The 20187-nt window shown below is 46.0% G+C and overlaps 1 protein-coding gene across 1 annotated transcript in view; it reads left to right on the top strand.

The window, feature by feature from the left end:
* Window positions 1-19604, top strand: part of gal3st3 (galactose-3-O-sulfotransferase 3) — a 30538-nt gene extending 10934 nt beyond the window's left edge. The window contains exons 2-3 of the mRNA XM_021578376.3: window positions 17440-17536; window positions 17998-19604. Of these exons, the coding sequence (XP_021434051.2) occupies window positions 17454-17536; window positions 17998-19333 (1419 nt within the window). The 5' untranslated portion in view covers window positions 17440-17453 and the 3' untranslated portion in view covers window positions 19334-19604. The remainder of the gene's footprint in view (window positions 1-17439; window positions 17537-17997) is intronic.
* The last annotated feature ends 583 nt before the right edge of the window (window positions 19605-20187 follow it).

Here is a 20187-nt window from a genome sequence, read left to right on the forward strand (position 1 = left end):
GACAGCACAAACAGATCTGGGATCAGGCTATGACTCCTTACAGTGCAAGACATGGTACACACCCTACAGAGGAGGAAAATACCAAGGAAATGACCCGCTTCATCATTATCAGTTGGACCTATGACCTTTACCCCCTGACCTTTGTGGCTTGATTTGCATAGACTCAAATAGTCACCGTGGATGCCCAGTGTGTGTGTGTGTGTGTGTGTGTGTGCATGCGCATGGGTCTTTGGATTTGAGGATGTTATTTGTTTCTTAATCAAGTCATTTTGTTCCTAGATCCTTAGAGGTGATTTAATTAGTCCTCATATATATGACAACTGGCCAATGCTTACCTCAAAAAGAATCAACACACTTTACCAGCCAATTCCCTCCATTATATAATTGCGTCTGGACGGAGTTCTCTTTAAATGGTGTTTAATCATTAAAATATGTACAGACATATTGATCCAGCCATCTGTTTCCATATTAGACATCATTAGAAGTTATGGGATAGTTGCCCCCATAGCCTCTCATATTAATAGATTTATTATAGTATTAATCACACTAGTATTAGTCGGTGTGTGTGTGTACACGTTTTACTATACTTGTGAGTACCAGAAGTCCTCAGCAATAGTAAACCAACTAAAATTCAGAGAAGTGAGGACATTTTTGCCAGTCCTCACTTTTTAAAAGGCTATTTTAGGCTTAGAGGTAAATTAAGGGTTAGAATTTAGGTTAGGGCTTAGGGGTTAGTGGTTAGGTTTAGGAGTTAGGGTTAGGGTTAGATTTAGATTTAGGGTTAAGGGTTAGATTTAGGGTTAAGGGTTAAGGTTAGGGTTAAGTTTAGGGTTAGGGAAAATAGAATTTTGAATGGTCCCCAAAAAGTCCTCACAAGTATAGTAAGACATAACTATGTGTATGTGTGTGCGTGTGTGTGAGTGTGTGTATGTGTGTGTGTCCTACGCCTTGCCCCAACATCCAGTTAATGGTGTGTTTATTTTTCTACCTCCACGTCAATACAACTAAGTGATGAAAGAAATCTTCAATCCCTTTCATATGTATACAGCCCACACACATATTCTGCAGCTACACACCAACCAACAAACCAAGACCTCTTTCATGTTCTCACTGTCTATAACCTCAACAGTATGTTAATTGGAGCGTGTGTGTTTTCACCTCTCTCATAGAACATACACGTTCTCACACACACACACACACACACACACACACACACACACACACACACACACACACACACACACACACACACACACACACACACACACACACACACACACGTTTGGATTTATTAAACAAATCTCACATTCCTTCCTTGCTGCTGCTGCTCTTTCGATTACACTGTGGAAAAATAAACTATACTCAAACAAATCACAGTCTAGCTGCCTTGGCTGGCTACACACATACACACACACACACGATTGCCTTTGGCCTGGAGAGTGCTGGTAATTGCTGTTGTACTTAACAGCAGGGTTAGGCTGTGTGTGTGTGTGTGTGTGTGTGTGTGTGTGTGTGCACGTGTGTGTGTGTGTGTGTGTGTGTGTGTGTGTGTGTGTGTGTGCGGGCGCTTGTGTGCGCGTGCGTGGGTGTGTGTGTGTTCTATGAGTAGGGTGAAAACAATGAGGTAATGGAGAGGTAGTGCTACAATTTGGGGGGAAAATCCTGGCCACCTCGCAATGCAAGTGTTCTCACTGTGTAGAGAGGGCAGTGTGGAGACCTTGATAATGTGGTTTTATAACAGAGTACTGTTTACAACTCTCTCGCTAAATTGGACGCAGGCGGGACCGATAGCATCGTGGTAACTGGCTGTGCTTGGCAGGGTGTGTGTGTGTGTGATTAAAGTGTGTTTTGGAGAAGAGGGACCCAAAATGTAAACTAATTTGGCGATGAGGATGTTTCTTATGTAAATGAACAGCTGATCTGTCAGTTTGATAAGCAGCACTGGCCTGCATGCTTTTTTTAATCCTTCTGCTCTCAAAAACAAAGAAAGTAGAGCAAGCTTTTTTAGTGTTTTAGAGAATTGGGTCTATTTCTGGGTTTTCCTTTTGATAGAAATTGAGGCAGTCGGTAATGGTCTGTCTGGGTGATTCAAAAGACTCACAGACCGTTTTTGTAGTTAATTTTGGAATAGGCCTTGAGAAAAGGGCGATTGCCTGTGTTGCTCCAAAATTAATTGTATGTTTGCTATTCAATTGTATTTTTCTAGAAATGGCACTGTCATATTTGGAAAAACATTACAGTTTTTGTATAGCTTGCTTTTAGTCTCTCTGTCTCTCTCTCTGCGGGGGGTCGTTTAGGGAGAAGTGTTGTTTCTATGAAAGTCCTTCATAGAGGCAGCAGAACAGTAATGAACCTCTCAGGACCACAAAGAGTCTGTCTCAATGTGTGTCTGGCTAACGGGGTGTGGCCCAAGACAAAGACTGTGTCCCAAATGGCACCCTACTCCCTATACAGTGCACTACATTTGACAAGAGCCCTATGGGTTCTGTTGTGCACGAGAAATGGAATAGGGTGCCATTTGGGATGCAGACAAAACACTGCTGGGAACGGGTCTGAAAGTGAATGCGCTTACTGTAGGGAGAAGGGGTTAGGATGGGGGGGGGTAGATGTGTAGGGTTGGTGAGGAGAAGGGGAGAAGTGGTTGGGCTGGGGGGAAGAAAGAAGGATGGCGGGTGGGTAGGAGAAGGGGAGAAGGATGTTGGACTGGGGGGGAGGAGGAGGGGAGGGGTAGAGATAGGGGGATGGAGGGTGGGTGAGGAGAAGGGGAGAAGGATGTTGGACTGGGGGGGAGGAGGAGGGGAGGGGTAGAGATAGGGGGATGGAGGGTGGGTGAGGAGAGTGAGGGAAGGGGTGGGGGGGTAGAGGTAAAGGGTAGAAAGGAGGGATGGAGGGTGGTTGAGGAGAAGGGGAGAAGGGGTTGGGCTTGAGAGGTAGGAGGAGGGGACGGGGTAGAATTTAGGAGAAAAGAGGGATGGAGTAGGAGAAGAGGGGGATAGAGAAGGGATGTAAGGTGGGTGAGGAGAAAGGAGAAAAGAGAAAATATGAATGTAGGGTGAGTGAGGGGATGGAGGGGATAGAGAGAAGGGAGGAGGAGGGATGATGACGTTTTTCAGAAGAGCAGATAGAGAGAGGATGGGTAGAGGGCAGATGAGGAGAGAGGGAGAGAAGGATTGGGAGGCAGTGCGAAGTACAATTTCAAGCCGTTGTATATCAGGTTGATTCTGAGGATTCCAAGAAAAATATAATACTTAAGACTTATGTAAGCAAACAGCCCCCTAAGAACTGGGGCCGTACTTATCAGGCATATCAGAGCAGGAGTGCTTATTTAGGATCAGTTTAGTCTTTTAGACCACAATGAAAAGATTACACGGACCTGATCCTAGATCAGCACTCCTACTCTGAGTGAGACGCTTGATACATATGGCCCTGAGTCCCTGTGAAAATGATGTCACGTTTAGTTGAGTTTAGTTTGTTTGATCGTTTAAAACAAGGTACACATACAAAATGATGCATTTGATTCAGAATTATCGAGGAAAAACAACAAAAAGTCAGACTTTTTTCCTTTGGGTTCCTCTTTCATGATAGCATTTAGCAAGTTTGGCATATGTGGCAGGATTTTTAAAAACGGAAGCTAAAATGGCATGTCAATTTGGTTATTTAGCCATATAAACACAACCACATATATGTACCATACACAAAGGAACTCTATTTGGTCATCCTCATTGGGCTAGGAGGGATTGCTCACAGAGGCACCCTCTCCATCAACCAGGATATCACCTTCCTTTGAAAGCTACACAGTGTTGGAATAGTTTGAACAGGCAGAGGCAGACTTTTCCACTCAGAGGCTCCTGAATATGAAAGAGTACCTCTCCCTGTCAGGCTTCCGAATCTATATACACACGCACATACACACACGTTAGCTATCCTAGTTCTAGCGTTACGGTTGTGTGAAGAAAGGGGTAAAGTAGTGGATTTACTTTTATTTGGATGTGCCTCTCTGGATTTGACGATTACATTTGTACGACTTACAAGATATAGAAGGGCTATGATAGGGTGGCTCTCTTTCTCTCTCGCTCCCTCTTTTTTCCCCCCCATTTCAATGCAGTTCTCAATTGAGTACATCCACTGTAGTCTCTGACAGATAGCTGAGTTTCTCAACTCCACGATAGAGTTTTACCTCTGACTACATCGAGTCACTGTCGGTCGATATTTGCAAAAAAAGTCAATTCTTAAACCGTTGTAATGTACCTATGTATTTTCCTCTGTAGCTGTGTGCCTTTCAATGTTTGCTGAAATCCATACTGTTTAAGTACAACTTTTGTCAAATACAACCACTGACTGTTTCCTCGTATCGACTGACAGCGACTGGATGTAGTCGGAGGTAAACTCCGCCGACAGTCGTCTCCGCTCAACTCCATTGACGTGATGTACATATCGTGGAGTTGAGAAACCCAGCTATTAGACAGACCGACAGACAGACAGACAGACAGACAGACATAGACACTGATCTATAGCGTTTCCATGATGATGCCACACACACACATGCACACGCATGCACGCACACACAAACACACACACACACACACACACACAGGATGCGTGTTTAGAGCTATAGCGTGACATCTTCTGTAATAACTACTGTGACTGGTCCAATCGGAATCTCTGGAATATCTTGTTTTGATCAATTGGTGTCAGAAGGAGATGATGGACGTCTGGAATTCCCAGATGGAATTCTGTCACAGACTATAGTCCATTAAGATCTTATGATCGTGTTTTAATATGTTCTATTTAGCGCTGCGCTGCTGTCACCGTGTCTTGTGTCACTGCAATACCATTGAGACGTATTCATCCCTTCATCCCTCTCTCACATCCCTTCATCCCTCCTCTCCCCTCTATGTGCCTCTGTAACCTTCAAGTGGAACACGCTGAAAGAGAGAGAGTTTGTTACAGAAGTTCTCTCTCTCTCTCTACATGGTCGCTAATAGGGGACTGCTAAAGCATCAAGGTTGGGTTGGAGGGGGATTAGACTGGGGGGCGGGTATGGATGTGGGAACGTAGACCCGCAAGCAACTGCGGCCCTTCATGATGAGTTCAGATTTTTTTCTGTCCCCCACCTCCATCAAAGTTGCCCATTTCTGGACTAGAGAAATAGAGCGAGAGAGACACGAGAGAAAAGAGAGAGGGTACAGAGAGAGAGAGAGAGAGAGAGAGAGAGTGTGTATGGAGAGGGAGGGTAGAGAGAGAAAGAGAAAGTGAGAGAGAGGGTAGAGGGTAGAAAGAGAGGGTAGAGAGAGAAGAGAGAGAGGGTAGAAAGAGAGAAAGACAAGGAGAGAGGGTAGAGAGAGAGAGAGAGAAAGAGAGAGAGAGAGGAGAGAGTGGGTAGAGAAAGAGAGAGCGAGAGTGGGTAGAGAGAGAGAGAGAGAGAGTAGAGAGAGAAAGGGAAAGAGGGAGAGAGAGAGGGTAGAGTGAGAGTGATAGAGCGTAGAGAGAGAAAGAGAAAAAGGGAGAGAGAGAGAGAGAGAGAGAGAGAGAGAGAGAGAGAGAGAGAGAGAGAGAGAGAGAGAGAGGGTAGAGAGAGAGAGACAAGGAGAGAGGATATAGAGAAAGAGAGACAGAGTGGGGGATAGTGCAGTAGAGGGTAGATTCCCCATGCCCTTGGTTGCCGCCGGAGACGCTCTCTCCTTCCCCAAGCTCTGATGATGGGTCATCTCCCCGGGGGCAGAGTGCTGAGTGAACAGCTGGAGCATCGCATGTCAGTCAGCCGCGTGTGTGTGTGGTATTACTGTAGCAGTGTGACCCCTACCACTGGTTGACATCTGTTCCTACCCCAGTCATATTTTATAACGGAGGGAGGGAGGGAGGGAGGGAGGGAGGGAGGGAGGGAGGGAGGGAGGGAGGGAGGGAGGGAGGGAGGGTCATTCATTCCCCACTTAGCACTGTAAAGGAATAGTTCACCCAAAATGCATTTATAATAATTTATAAAGGATTTCTAATCATTATTAGGTGTTACCAACAATGGTCCCTCAAAGCCGCGCACTTTCTCGGACTGCCACGCAAAAGAATTGCCAGACCTCGCAAAGACGTCAAATCACCATTTTCAATGCAACAAACCAAAACAAATCTAACTTTGCAAGATTGAGTCTGTGATTTTGTTGTAGGCAGAGCCAGAACGCAACGGAGTAGAATCATATTGGCGAGGGTAGCCCACGAGCGGTCTTTCAATCACCTTTGAGTGAATGCACTTTTCAGATCAGTTCAGATCAGAGTGCATGTGCATGTGCACATTTGTTGATATTCTTTGCTAGTTAGCGAGTAATTAGCCTAGTTTTAGATAAGTATAGGTCAGCAATGGGGAGTTACTGCTTCTTACAAGAGCACAAAATGTGTAGGCTACATTTAAAGCTGTCTTTGAGAAAAAGCTTACTCTTAATTAAAGAAGCAGTGTTGTATTTTGAGGCAGGCTTGAATGTGCAAATAAGCCAATAGGCAGAAGGGTAGTCTACATTGTCTAATTCTCTGTATAGTAAAAAATAAATGAAAACATTTCGTAAAGTGGCTTCTTGCATCATACAACACAATTCAATGCAATGTTACAGTCACCTATTTGGCCCATGGTGTTATAATTAATGTCAAGACCGTCATAATGTAAAAAAAAAAATGTTTTTTAAAAGTCTCATGCAATGTAGGCCTGCATTGAACACCCCATATACAGTAGGCTACTGTAGGCTATATCATAGATATCAGAAGCTATTTCCATGTGAAAATGTTATGGGATTTGCTCCATTGGTTTTGTTGGTAGGCCTACATTATGCTCAAATAGCCACAATAGCCTATTGGCTACTGTCTAAAACTGTAAGGGTACAGCCTCAGTGTTCACTGTGAACGCGCTGGAAGTTGCACAACATAGTCACAATGTTCAAGTTTCTGTTCACAAGATCACAAATTTGCTCAGTGCCCCAACAAATTAGAGAGAACAGTGTGGAGGTAAATCGAATCTAAATCATAGTCCTGTTGCTTCATCCTGAACTGACCAATTTGATAATAGGTTTGTGGGTCTTGTGTCCACTAGAAAACCTAGTGAGGGAGGTCTCTGGCAGAAACTAATCTATGGTCGTATAGGGTCAAAGGTTAGGGGTCGACGTATGACGTCAGGACAAGACGCCGTCAGCATCGACTATAAGCATCTGCCATTGGGCCGGAGGGAGTTGAGAGTTAGCTAGCGTGAAGGTCTGCTCATTACTTCATTAAGGCTAGCCTCAAATAACTTTTATGTCGGTCACGCTAGATGTGTGTTGTTCGTTTCACGGTGTGTTTGACGTACTTTGACTCCACTGTCTGACAATGATTGGTGTAGAATTATTGTAAAAGAAAATAGAGGGCTGGAGGAATAAAAAGGGAGAGAGAGAGAGAAAAGGAAAGGAAAGAAAAGAGAGAGAAGCAACAGAGAAATGAAGAGAAACTGACCGTTTGAATTCCTTCACGTCACAAATGACTGTGACGTTAGTGAAAGACACTGATGTAAACAGCTCTAACGTGGACAAATAACTCTCTGCCCTTTTTCTAAGACTAAACTGATCACATAATGGATGGCAAGGCTTTATTTACGACTCCGTAACAAAAGAGATTGTCGCAAAATCTTTTTTTTAGGTCAAAACACACAAAGACAGAGACAGACACAGACTCTGGCCATACTAGAAAGGAGCCGTGTTTAATTAAAAAGGCCTGATTGAGTTTCACAGCGATTGGCACAGATATGACAGCACAGGAGGCTGACACCCGGCACCCACTACACGACTATGATTTAGTAGTAGTAGTCTGTGTGTGTGTGTGTGTGTGTGTGTGTGTGTGTGTGTGTGACCAGAATCTGGGGCTCACTGACAGAGAGCCACTTAAATCCCTTTCTTATTAACTCTCCATGACACCTGATCCACCACGCGGGGTGGCTCACCCATAGACACACACCACACACCACACACACACTCACTGCTTAAACCCACGGCTCATCTTACCGCTGCAAAATGGTGTGTGTGTGTGTGTGTGTGTGTGTGTGTGTGTGTGTGTGTGTGTGTGTGTGTGTGTGTGTGTGTGTGTGTGTGTGTGTGTGTGTGTGTGTATGTGTGCGTGTGCATCTGTGTGCCTTTGGGCCCTTTGTCTCTGCTGTTATCTGGGCGATATCTCATCAGTCTGGTATTAGTCTGTCTGTCTGTGGCACTAAATGAAACATATGTCTTGGTAAGTACACTCGTGCTCTTCAATGGAGGTCAATGGGGCCATATTGTAACTATATAGCAATCTGCTAGGGCTATATTCTGGACATACAGTACATTGTAATAGTATGGGCAACGTAGATCTAGTGGTGGTATGAGCGGCCATTTTGGGGAATTCAGAACACATGGATTAACACCCCTACACTAGCAACAAGTGCCAATGCATCCTTAGTGACCACAGTGGGTCAATACCTTGGTTTAACCTCCCATCCGAAGGACAGTTAAAGCTTGGAGGAAACTAGAACTTTCTTTCTCAACCCTAGCCCTGGGGACCCAAAGGGATTAAGGCCACCACACGTATATATATCGGGTGGCCAAGGAGGAAGAAGGAGAAGGGGAGCAAAGTGAAAATGACACGGCTTGGGAACACCTCTTGGAGCCTGTGGTCTGAAAGGGGAAGACTGGGTGAAAGCATGAAGAGGTTTTTTTAGGGCCTTCATTTTTGTGGAACCCAGCAGGAAAGTATCCTGAAGGCATAGAGTCAGGTGAAGAGAGAGTGGGAATTGTCATGTTATCAAACTTTGGTTTTTCTTTGCATATATAATTATGCATAGTTACACCCTTCTATTAATATGCGTTGTGTTTCTCTTTGCTTTTCAAGTCTTGTGCTCTCACTCTCTTCGGAACCAGAAGCTGAAATGGAGAAAGCCAAAAACTCCAGTTGAAATGTCATGCTGTTGTCCGATGAGAGATAGAGATAAGAGTGTGCATAGTGTAATTATAGATCAGAGGCCATACGTTTCGGAGTTGTAAACCTAATCACTAACTGTGAATGTTAATCATGTTTTTTAAATGTTTTATTATCATTGTTTGTTCATTTATAAGTAATTTCCAAGTTAATTTAATGTTGAACAGTATGGAGTTAAATGTTCAAAATGGGGGACTGATGAGTTCTGACTCTAAACTTGAAATATTGTTAATTATCAGGTATCCTATGGAAATATTGAGTGCCATAGTCTGGTTTCTACACCAGAAGTTAATGGTTATGTAAGGGTAAGTAACAACACATCCGCCACGCTGATCCTCAACACAATGGGCCACTCAGGGGTGCATGCTCAGTCCCCTTCTGTACTCCCTGTTTACTCATGACTGCATGGCCCGGCACGACTCCAACACCATCATCAAGTTTGCTGATGACACAACAGTGGCAGGCCTGATCACCAACAACGATGAGACATCCTACAGGGAGGAGGTCTGAGACCTGGCCGTGTGGTGCCAGGACAACAACCTTTCCCTCAATGTGATCAAGACGGGAGATGATTGTGGACTACAGGAAAAGGAGGACCGAGCACACCCCCATTCTCATCGACGGGGCTGCAGCGGAGCGGGATGAGAGCTTCAAGTTCCTTGGTGTCCACATCACCAACAAACTATCATGGTCCAAACACACTAAGACAGTTGTGAAGAGGTTACGACAAAGCTTATTCCCCTTCAGGAGACTGAAAAGATTTGGCATGGGTCCTCTGATCCTCAAAAGGTTATACAGCTGCTCCATCGAGAGCAACTGCTCGGACTCTGACCGCAAGGCACTACAGAGGGCCGTGTACATCACTTGGGCCAAGCTTTCTGCCATCTAGGACCTCTTACCAGGCGGTGTCAGAGGAAGGCCCAAAGAATTGGTAAAGTGTAACGGGGTGAGTGACTGGTTGCCGGGAAGTCAGGCGCAGGAGAGCAGAGAAGGGTGATAACAGGAGAACTTTAATACACACCCTGGCCCAAAGGCACAGGCGAGGCAGCACAAAGCACAACCACGGTAACATGAACCGGATTAATGAAAAACAAACAAACCTAGGTTTGAAACAAACCTAGCGCAAACCAGCCTGTAGCGTAAAATCCTACACAAAGAACAATTCCACACACAGACATGGTTTCACGTCCTGACGTAGGTCAGGGCGTGACTAGGGAATGTTCTTGTTTATTATTTCTATGTGTAGTCTAGTTTTTGTATTTCTATGTTGGCCCGGTATGGTTCCCAATCAGAGGCAGCTAGCTGTCTATTGTTGTCTCTGATTGGGGATCATATTTAGGCAGCCTTTTTTCCCACCTATTGTTTGTGGGATCTTGTTTTTGTATTGTTGCTTTTGAGCCCAACAAGGCTGTACGTTCGGCGGAAGTCGTGACATAAAGTCTCCAGCCACCCTAGTCATGGACTGTTCTCTCTGCTACCACAAGGCAAACGTTACCGTAGCGCCAAGTCTAGGTCCAAAAGACATCTTAACAGCTTCTACCCCCAAGCCATAAGACTCCTAAACAGCTAATCAAAGGGCTACCCAGACCCCTCTTTTACGCTGCTGCTACTCTTTGTTTATTATTTATACATAGTCACTTTAACAATACCTACATGTGCATATCACCTCAATTACCTCAACTAACCGGTGTCCCCGCACTTTGACTCTGTACCGGTACCCCCTGTATATCGCCTCACTTTTATTATTTTACCGCTGCTGTTCATTTATTTGTTACTTTCATTTTCTATTTTTTGACTTATCTATTTTTTACTTAACACATTTTAAAATAAAACTTCTTGAAGCATTGTTGTTAAGGGCTTGTAAGTAAGCATTTCACTGTAAGGTTGTATTCGGCGTATGTGACCAATACAATTTGATTTGATTTGACATGGTGGAGGCAATTAAGCTTGGAATGTACTGAGTAAAGGAAAAGCAATCGCATGTCGGAAAGCACTGATGGAAAGATGTAGTTTAGTGAGGAAGGAAGACAAGGTCAGGTCACATTAAGGGAGAAGTACTTACCTTCCTGCCTCGCAATAAACATGTATTGTTCAAAGGGAAGGAGGATGTTCCGCCAAACATTTGGCTATATACACTATCGCCGGGGGAAACATGTCTTTGTGTGGGTTGCACCAACATGGATTAACTCTTAAACTGGGTTGAATCAAGGTTTATCTATTAATCTTGTTGCACCAAATGTTTAAACCTAGTTTTAAATTAATCATAGTTAAATTAAATGTTTCCTTTAATCTAAATGTAGTTTTCACTTTAAACCTAGATACATTTTAAGGCTGTTGCTCACTGAATTCTTGTTAAAAATATAAACTTAGATTGGAGATTAACTAGAAACTGCCACTTGAGGTGGTTTCACTGATAAAATGGCAGCATAACTACTGTTGAGAGACCAAAATGACAGAGTTCCTCAGAGAATAATTAGAGACAGGTTTAATCCTGTTTTTATGATAAAGATGCATTTTCAAGGAGGTACCGCTTCTCCAAGGACTCGGTAATGCACCTGGAAAGCATGGGAGTGATAGAAACGCGGCTGCACCGCCACTACTTTAGCTCTTGGTGACCCTACGGTTCTACGCAACTGGATGTTATCCAGATGATGGATGAGGATCTTTTTGGACTCCACAAGTCAACCAACCGTCTACAGGATTGTAGTCAGGATGTCCAATGTTATTGCCAGTCTGAAATCGAATCAACTGTTATTGGTCACATACACATGGTTAGCAGATGTTATTGCGAGTGTAGTGAAATGCTTGTGCTTCTAGTTCCGACAGTGCAGTAATATCTAACAGTAATCTAAAAATTCCACAACAACTACCTAATGCACACAAATCTTAGTAAAGGGATGGAATAAGAATATGTACATATAAATATATGGATGAGCAATGACCGCATAGGCAAGATGCAATAGATGGTATAAAATACAGTATATACATATGAGATGAGGAATACAAGATATGTAAACATTATTAAAGTGGCATTATTAAAGTGACTAGTGATCCATTTATTAAAGTGGCTAGAGTTGAGTCAGTATGTTGGCAGCAGCCCATCAATGTTAGTGATGGCTGTTTAACAGTCTGATGGCCTTGAGATAGAAGCTGTTTTTCAGTCTCTCGGTCCCATCTTTGATGCACCTGTACTGACCTCGCCTTCTGGATGGTAGCGGGATGAACAGGCAGTGGCTCGGGTTGATGTCCTTGATGATCCTTTTGGCCTTCCTGTGAGAACGGGTGCTGTAGGTGTCATGGAGGGTGGGTAGTTTGCCTCCGGTGATGCATTGTGCAGACAACACCACCCTCTGGAGAGCCTTGCAGTTGTGGGCGGTGCAGTTGCCGTACCAGGCAGTGATAAAGCCCGACAGGATGCTCTCAATTGTGCATCTGTATAAGTTTGTGGGTTTTAGGTGACAAGCCACATTTCTTCAGCCTCCTGAGGTTGAAGAGGCGCTGCTCCCTCTGCTGTTTCCTGAAGTCCACGATCATCTCCTTTGTTTTGTAGACGTTGAGTGAGAGGTTATTTTCCTGACACCACACTCCGAGGGCCCTCACCTCCTCCCTGTAGGCTGTCTCGTCTGCAAACTTGATGATTGAGTTGGAGACGTGCATGGTCACGCAGTCATGGGTGAACAGGGAGTACAGGAGCGGGCTGAGCACGCACCCTTGTGGGGCCCCAGTGTTGAGGATCAGCGAAGTGGAGATGTTGTTTCCTACCTTCACCACCTGGGGGCGGCCCATCAGGAAGTCGAGGAACCAATTGCACAGGGCGGGGTTGAGACCCAGGGGCTCAAGCTTAATGATGAGCTTGGAAGGTACTATTGTGTTGAATGCTGAGCTGTAGTCAATGAACAGCATTCTTACATAGGTGTTCTTCTTGCTCTTGTCTAGATGGGATAGGGCAGTGTGCAGTGTGATGGCGATTGCATCGTCTGTGGACCTTTTGGAGCGGGACTGGAGTGGCAAGTAAGGTGGAGTTGATATGATCCTCGACTAGTCTCGCAAAGCACTTCATGATGACAGAAGTGAGTGCTACGGGGCGATAGTCATTTAGTTCAGTTACCTTTGCCTTCTCGGGTACAGGAACAATGGTGGCCATCTTGAAGCATGTGGGGAAAGCAGACTGGGATAGGGAGAGGTTGAATATGTCTATAAACACACCAGCCAACTGGTCTGCGCGTGCTCTGAGGACACGGCTAGGGATGCCATCTGGGCCGGCAGCCTTGAGAGGGTTAACTCGTTTAAATGTTTTACTCATGTCGGCCACGGAGAAGGAGAGCCCACAGTTTGTCTGGAAGCAAGACGTCGGTGTCCGTGACATGGCTGGTTTTATTTTTGTAGTCCATGAATGCCTGTAGACCCTGCCACATACTGTCTGAGCCGTTGAATTGCGACTCCACTTTGTCCCTATACCGACATTTCGCTTGTTTGATTGCCTTGCTGAGGGAATAACTACACTGTTTGTATTCGGCCATATTCCCAGTCATCTTTCCTTGGTTAAATGCGGTGGTTCGCGCGGATAGATGGCGGGAGGGCGGGGGAGGGCCTTGTATGCATCGCAGAAGTTAGAGTAGCAGTGATCCAGTGTATTGCCCGCACGAGTGCTACAATAAATCAATATGATAGAATTTAGGTAGCCTTGCTCTCAAAGGCTACCTAAATTGCTTTGTTAATATCCCCAGCTACAATAAATGCAGCTTCGGGATATATGATTTCTAGTACATAAGGTTCAAGCCTACAGAGGAAACAGCAGCTGGATTTTACAGGAGAGCTAGATTCCCAGGTGTACTAGGGGCAATGGACTGCACACACATTCCTATTCCCAACCCTGGTGGTGAGAATGGAGAACTCTTCTGTAATCGTAAAGGTTACTGCTTCGTCAACGTGCAGGCTGTCTGTGATGTCCAAGGTCAGCTCACCAACATCGTAACTAGATGGCCAGGATCCATCCATGACAGCAGAATCTATGACAATAGTGGTCTGTGTGCAATTCTGCAAAGGGGGCCATATGAAGGCCACCTACTGGGTGACAATGGATATGCCTGTTGTGTGTAACTTATGACTCTCCCTTTAAACCCTCAGTCACCTGAAGAGAGAGAATACAACACCGCTCATATCCTGGCAAGAGGTCACATAAAGAGAGTTTTTGGAGTGTGGAAAAAAAGATTTCCCCTGCCTAAAGGAGGGCCTCCGCACGAAGATGGACACTACACTGACAATCATTATTGCAGTGGCGGTACTGTATAACTTTGGCAAGAGACAAGAAGACGAGCTACCTGAGGAGGCTGAGGAGGACCTACCTGAGGAGAATGCAGAAGATGGCCAGGTGCAACATGCTGCCAATGCAAATGGGAATGCTGTGAGGAGAACCTTGATTGAGAACCATTTTGCAGCCTTAGGTGTGTATAATGTAACATTGGTAACAAAGCAATATTATATTTTCATTGGCACATACAAATCCTAATTAGGCTAAATCTATTATTAAGACTTTGTTATTCTCAATACCATACAGGGTGGAACTGGAAGCACCAGAACACAAGAGTGGGGACAAGACTGGAGGATACCAAATTGTTTGGGAAATCATTGTTTTAAATAATTGCTTAAATAAATAAAAATATCAGCATTCTTTGCACAGTGGGCATTTGTTTCCCTGAAGGAGTTTCTGTTTCTGAATTTGCAGTAGCTCTTTTTGTAAATTCAGGGCCTCAATCTGCAGTAGATTATTCTCTCTCTCCAGCTCTATGACATCAATAGGAGCTTGGTTCATGTCAGTGCTGGGGCGTTTGCTTGGCCTGTTTGGTGTTTTTTCTGCTGGTTCAAGATCCAGGCACTGCTGTTTCTCCGTGGCACAGGGTCTCAGCTCAACTAAAGGAAAGGAAAGAAAGAAAATGACCTCGTTATTAGTAGGCTATTTACGTGCCCGTTTTGTACAACAATTGAATTGGGGCTTATGATGTGTCCAGCCTTGGTACGAATTATAATGTTATGCAACATGCTGTAACGGGGCTGATAACTGTAACAATGTAGTGAAGTAGCATTAACGTTAGTTTTAACGTGCGTAATAGTCATTGACATTTACCAGTTATTTATGCTTACTAAATATTGGTGGGTCGAGTTGTCCGTCGTCATCATAGGGGTTAAGGAGGGGAAGGAGGGGAGGGGAGGGGAAACTGAGGAGGGGAAACTGCTGGGGAATCATCTTGCATATCTTCTGGGAGAGAGGATCAATTCCCTTGGACCGAGGCCCCCCTCCGGTCTGAAATAGCCCCCGCCTCTCGTCTGCCGCATCCTTTTTGGCTTTGTCTTTTAAGTTTTTCCAGCACGCCTTCATCCGATTTGGGTCTCTCTTCTCTTTAATCCGTGTCGATCCATTAAATCTGTCCTTCTCTTTGACAGTCTTGTTGTCTGTCTTTTTATCCTCCAGTACTTTTCTAAATTCCTCCATCAGAGCCAACAATAGTTTTTTTTCAGAAGCAGAGACATTTGAACCTCTTTGACGTGTCATGATCAGGTGGCTTGCAGACAAATAATAAATGCCTAAATAAGTAATAACAATAATAAATTATATTTTATGCTAGCTAGCATGGTTTATAAACTAGCTAGCTACAGTAGCTAACGTTAGCTAACGAATGAGTTTTCTGTCTAGTACTGGCTAAATAACAGATTTTATTTCAAATCAGCCAACCCATGAGAACCTTTCACGTTGGAGATGCAGTAGTTCTAACGTTACATTGTTATTATTTTATCAAGGAACAGCAATTTTGTAGCCTAATTTGTCAAGTAGGCTAGCTACTTCGCTTCAACTCACGAAATACCTCATATATTGGTGTAACATGTCACTAATCATAGTTTAAAACCTTTGATCATAGATTTACTGATCCAGATTTAAAACTAAGTGGTGCAACACATCTCTGATGAATTATTAACCTAGATGTACAAAACCTAGATTAGCTCTAATCCTAGATGAATTTAAACCATGTTGGTGCAACCCACCCTTTGTCTTATGCAGCTGTGTGACCCAATGGGTGAATAAACTTGGTTTGAGCTTTACTAATCGTCTGTGAGCTTTTATAAGGTTCCGTTAGAACCTAACACCCCCTACACTAGCGACAAGTGCCACAGTGACCACAGTGGGTCAAGACCTCGGATGAACCTCCCATCCGAAGGACAATTAGAGCCTGGAGTAGACTAGAGCTGTCTTTCTCAACCCTGGCCCTTGGGTCCCAAAGGGATGTTCATTTCCGTTTGTTGCCCTAGCACCACCAACACACTTGATTCCACTAATCAACTCATTATCAAGCTTCTCAAATAGAAATGTGTTAGATGCTAGGGCATAAACAAAAATGTGCACCCGTTTGGGTCTCCAGGCCCAGGGTTGAGAACTGCTGGAAAGTAGTTGTGGAAATGTGGTTACAATGTCGGTGAGTAACCCGACCTGTCGAGGAATGGGATAGTGTAATCAAGAGGCGACATTGGCAGGAGGCCATTATTATGCAGGAGGAGAGGAGGTTGGCTTGGAATCTTGAGGTGAGGTGACATAGGCAACCTGGAAGCTGTCACTGTGTACCACTCTCACTCACTCTATTCCATTGAATGAGAACATGTTCTAATGTTCTACATTTTTATTCTATCTGCAGGGTGTGCTTTTTTTAACCCAATTTCGTGGTATCCAATTGGTAGTTACAGTCTTGTCCCAAACGGACTTGGGAGAAGTGTAGGTCAAGAGTCACGCGTCCCCCCGAAACACAACCCAGCCAAGCCGCACTGCTTCTTGACACAATGCCCGCTTAACCCGGAACCCAGCCGCACCGATGTGTCGGAGGAAAGTGTCCGCGTGCATTGCGCACTGGCCCGCCACAGGAGCCACTAGTGCGCGATGGGACAAGAACATCCCTGCCGGCCAAACCCTCCCCTAACCCGGACGACGCTGGGCCAATTGTGCACCGCCCCGTGGGTCTCCCGATCACGGGCGGCTGCGACAGAGCCTGGACTCGAACCAGGATCTCTAGCGGCACATCCCTGCTAGCACAGTGCCTTAGACCACTGCACCACTTGGGAGGCCATCAACAGGGTCTGCTTACAGTAATGTACGCATCTTGATGAGTCCTAAGAGGAATGAGCTAATGGATACTCAGTATTCTAGCTAGGTACATCCAGTCCACTGCCTATTATGAATATTCAAAGAGTCTAATGAGAAGAACCCGATGCCACTATCATTCAAATGGGACAAAAGTCAAGTCACTAGCTCTTGCTTATGGATGCGGCCAATTATACGTTGAATAAATCTCCCTCTTTCGCTCCTTTGGTTTTGCATACACAGTACGTTTCCCCTTTCTATCGCTCTCCCTTTCTCACCTACTTATCTCTGTATCTCCCTTTTTACTTATTCCCATTTTCTCTGTCCCTCCCTCCTCTCGCTCTCCTTTTTCTCTCCCTCAGTGAAGTGGCGGATCATGTCTCAGAAGAAGATATTTCTGGTCTTTGTGGCAATCAGTACCGTCAGCCTACTGCTGCACCATGGGGGCCATTTCAGCTGGTAAGACACACACACACGCACGCACACACATAATTTGTTACAGGAAATAATCAATGCCACCTGCTCAGGTTAGCATAGGGCTAAATGTGCCAGGTAATGCAATGGGAACAGCTAACATGTAGCGTCAATGATTTTAATTGGCTGATGAGCACTTAAACCTTTTCTATTGTTTGCAAGTATGGCCCGCCTTCTTTCACAGAATACAATAATAATCATTGTCACAGTCCCTGTACCTCTAGTCTGGCATCAATCACTGTCAACAGATTTAATCCATAACATACAGCATTGAATCTAGTGACCGTCAACCCACACCCAATCATGTGTATTAAAGACAAGGAAAATATATAATTATGCTAACCATTGTGTTAATCAGTCAAAACTGAATGGGAACTTTATTCCTCATTACACAGAGATTGAGCTGCAAATCCCGTATTAAAAGCCCCCCCCCCCTTCTCATCTAGGACGATGGAAGCCTTTCACCTCGGCTGTCCGTCACTACGCACCCACCTGTCCTCCTCTCTCAAGCCCAAACACACCAACGTGGCCTTCCTCAAGACGCACAAGACGGCCAGCACCACCATGCAGAATCTGCTCTTCCGCTTCGCAGAGCGCAACAACCTGACAGTAGCGCTCCCTGTGCAGGCCTGCGGACACCAGTTCTGCTACCCGCGCACCTTCAACGCCCACCTCGTCCACCCGCACACACTGCCACCCAACGTGGTCACCAGCCACATGCGCTTCAACCGTGCCGAGATGCAGCGCCTCATGCCTAATGATACCATCTACGTGACCATACTTCGAGAACCAGGGTCCATGTTTGAATCGTTGTTCAGTTACTATAACCAGTACTGTCAGAGTTTTAAGAGAGTTCCCAATGGGTCCCTGGAGGCATTTCTGGACGAGCCGTGGCGGTACTACCGTCCGGACGAAAAGGACTCCATGTACGCCCGTAACACGCTGACCTTTGACCTAGGTGGGGACAAGGACCGTCCGGCGGCAGACGCAACAGCGTACGCCCGGGCCTTTGTGGCCGAGACAGAACGCGTCTTCTCCCTGGTGATGATCGCCGAGTACTTTGACGAGTCGCTAGTCCTCCTCCGTCACCTTCTCTCCTGGGATCTGGAAGACGTGCTCTACGTCAAGCTGAACATGCGAATGTCCGGCTCCAAGCACAGCCTCTCGCCAGGCCTCCCCTTCAAGATCCGCGCCTGGAACGCCTTGGATGCACGCCTCTATGATCACTTCAACGCCTCCCTGTGGCGCCAGCTGACTGCCCTGGGCCCGGCGTGCGTGGCCAGGGAGGTGCGGTTGCTCCGCAGGGCCCAGGAAAGGCTTGTGAGGGGCTGCTTTGGAGGACGGCTTCCCCAGCTCCGCTCTGCTGCCCAGATCAAGAACAAGGAGCTGCGGCCGTGGCAGCCCAGTGCAAAGGTGGACATCGTGGGCTACGACCTGCCGACCAACACCAACGCCACGTGGCCCGGAAGTCTGGCCCACGAGCTGTGTCTGAAGCTCATCATGCCAGAGGTCCAGTACACCAGGGTCCTGCTTCGATCGCAGTCGCTACGCTACAGACGCAGCTACCCGCTCCGCTCCCCTCAGCCCCAGCCGCAGCAGCCCGTACGGTCGGTCCTGCCACGCCACCAACAGGTGGGGATACAGCAGATACACCGGGAGGCCCTTCCTCCAGGACTTGGTCCCGCCTCTAGCCCCACAGCCACCTCTCAACCTGCAGGGACCCAGAGCAGGGCCACCAGGGTGGGGCTAAGGCCCTCGGGCCCCCAGAGGCAGACGCCATAACTTAAGACTGCAGCACCAGCCTTGAATATAGACAGACTGAATACAGCCAGACTAAATACAGGCATGCAGACAGACAGACAGACTGTCCTCCAGACTTCAGCCATTTGTCCCCAGGGACTGTATCAGGGGGTTCTGGAGGAGATAGGGAGAGGGGGGGACACCCCCAGATTGGGGCTGGAGATTGGGGTAGGACCCCATCATTATGGGCACAGGCAGAGCACTCTCATTAATTACAAACTCTGTATGGAACAATAAAGAACTGTTACTCTCGCTTTATCTCTCTCACTCTCTAATGCCACCCCCACCCCCTCCCAAACCTTGAGAAGATCTTGATGATGACAGTGAGAGGGTCAGCGCTCCGGGTCCGTGTCCAACCCTCTAAGCCTTCTCCAGAGAGGAAAACCATCCAGTCCTGGGCCTCTCACCCAATGACTTTACCCCCTCCCACTGAGTGTTAGGCCCCAGGACAGGTCAAATGTCAAAAGTTAGGCCAGTGGTCCTTAGACTGACCCCCCGCCCCCCCCCCACACACACACACACTCGCAGCCCTTACACCAACTCTCTCCCTCCTGCCCACCCTGCTTTAGAACATCTCTCTCTGCTTCTCCGACCCCAGCTCATCTCTCTCTCCCCTCCACCAGCAACTGAACTAGACCATGGCGGCTGCTGCTGACAAATGGGATGTTTTTAGATATGGGAATTGTGTGTGTGTGTGAAAGCGTTTTTCCTATGTATTTTATTTATCTGGGGCGTTATCGCAATAAAGTTTTATGTAAAGGTAGGGATCTTATAACCACAAGACACACACACACACCGGACTCAACCCGTTGTTGGTTCTGCAAGCCTGCTAAAAG

The sequence above is a fragment of the Oncorhynchus mykiss genome, chromosome 21 (assembly GCF_057628025.1).
Source record: "Oncorhynchus mykiss isolate SJ-2025 chromosome 21, ASM5762802v1, whole genome shotgun sequence".
Classification (NCBI taxonomy): Eukaryota; Metazoa; Chordata; class Actinopteri; order Salmoniformes; family Salmonidae; genus Oncorhynchus; species Oncorhynchus mykiss.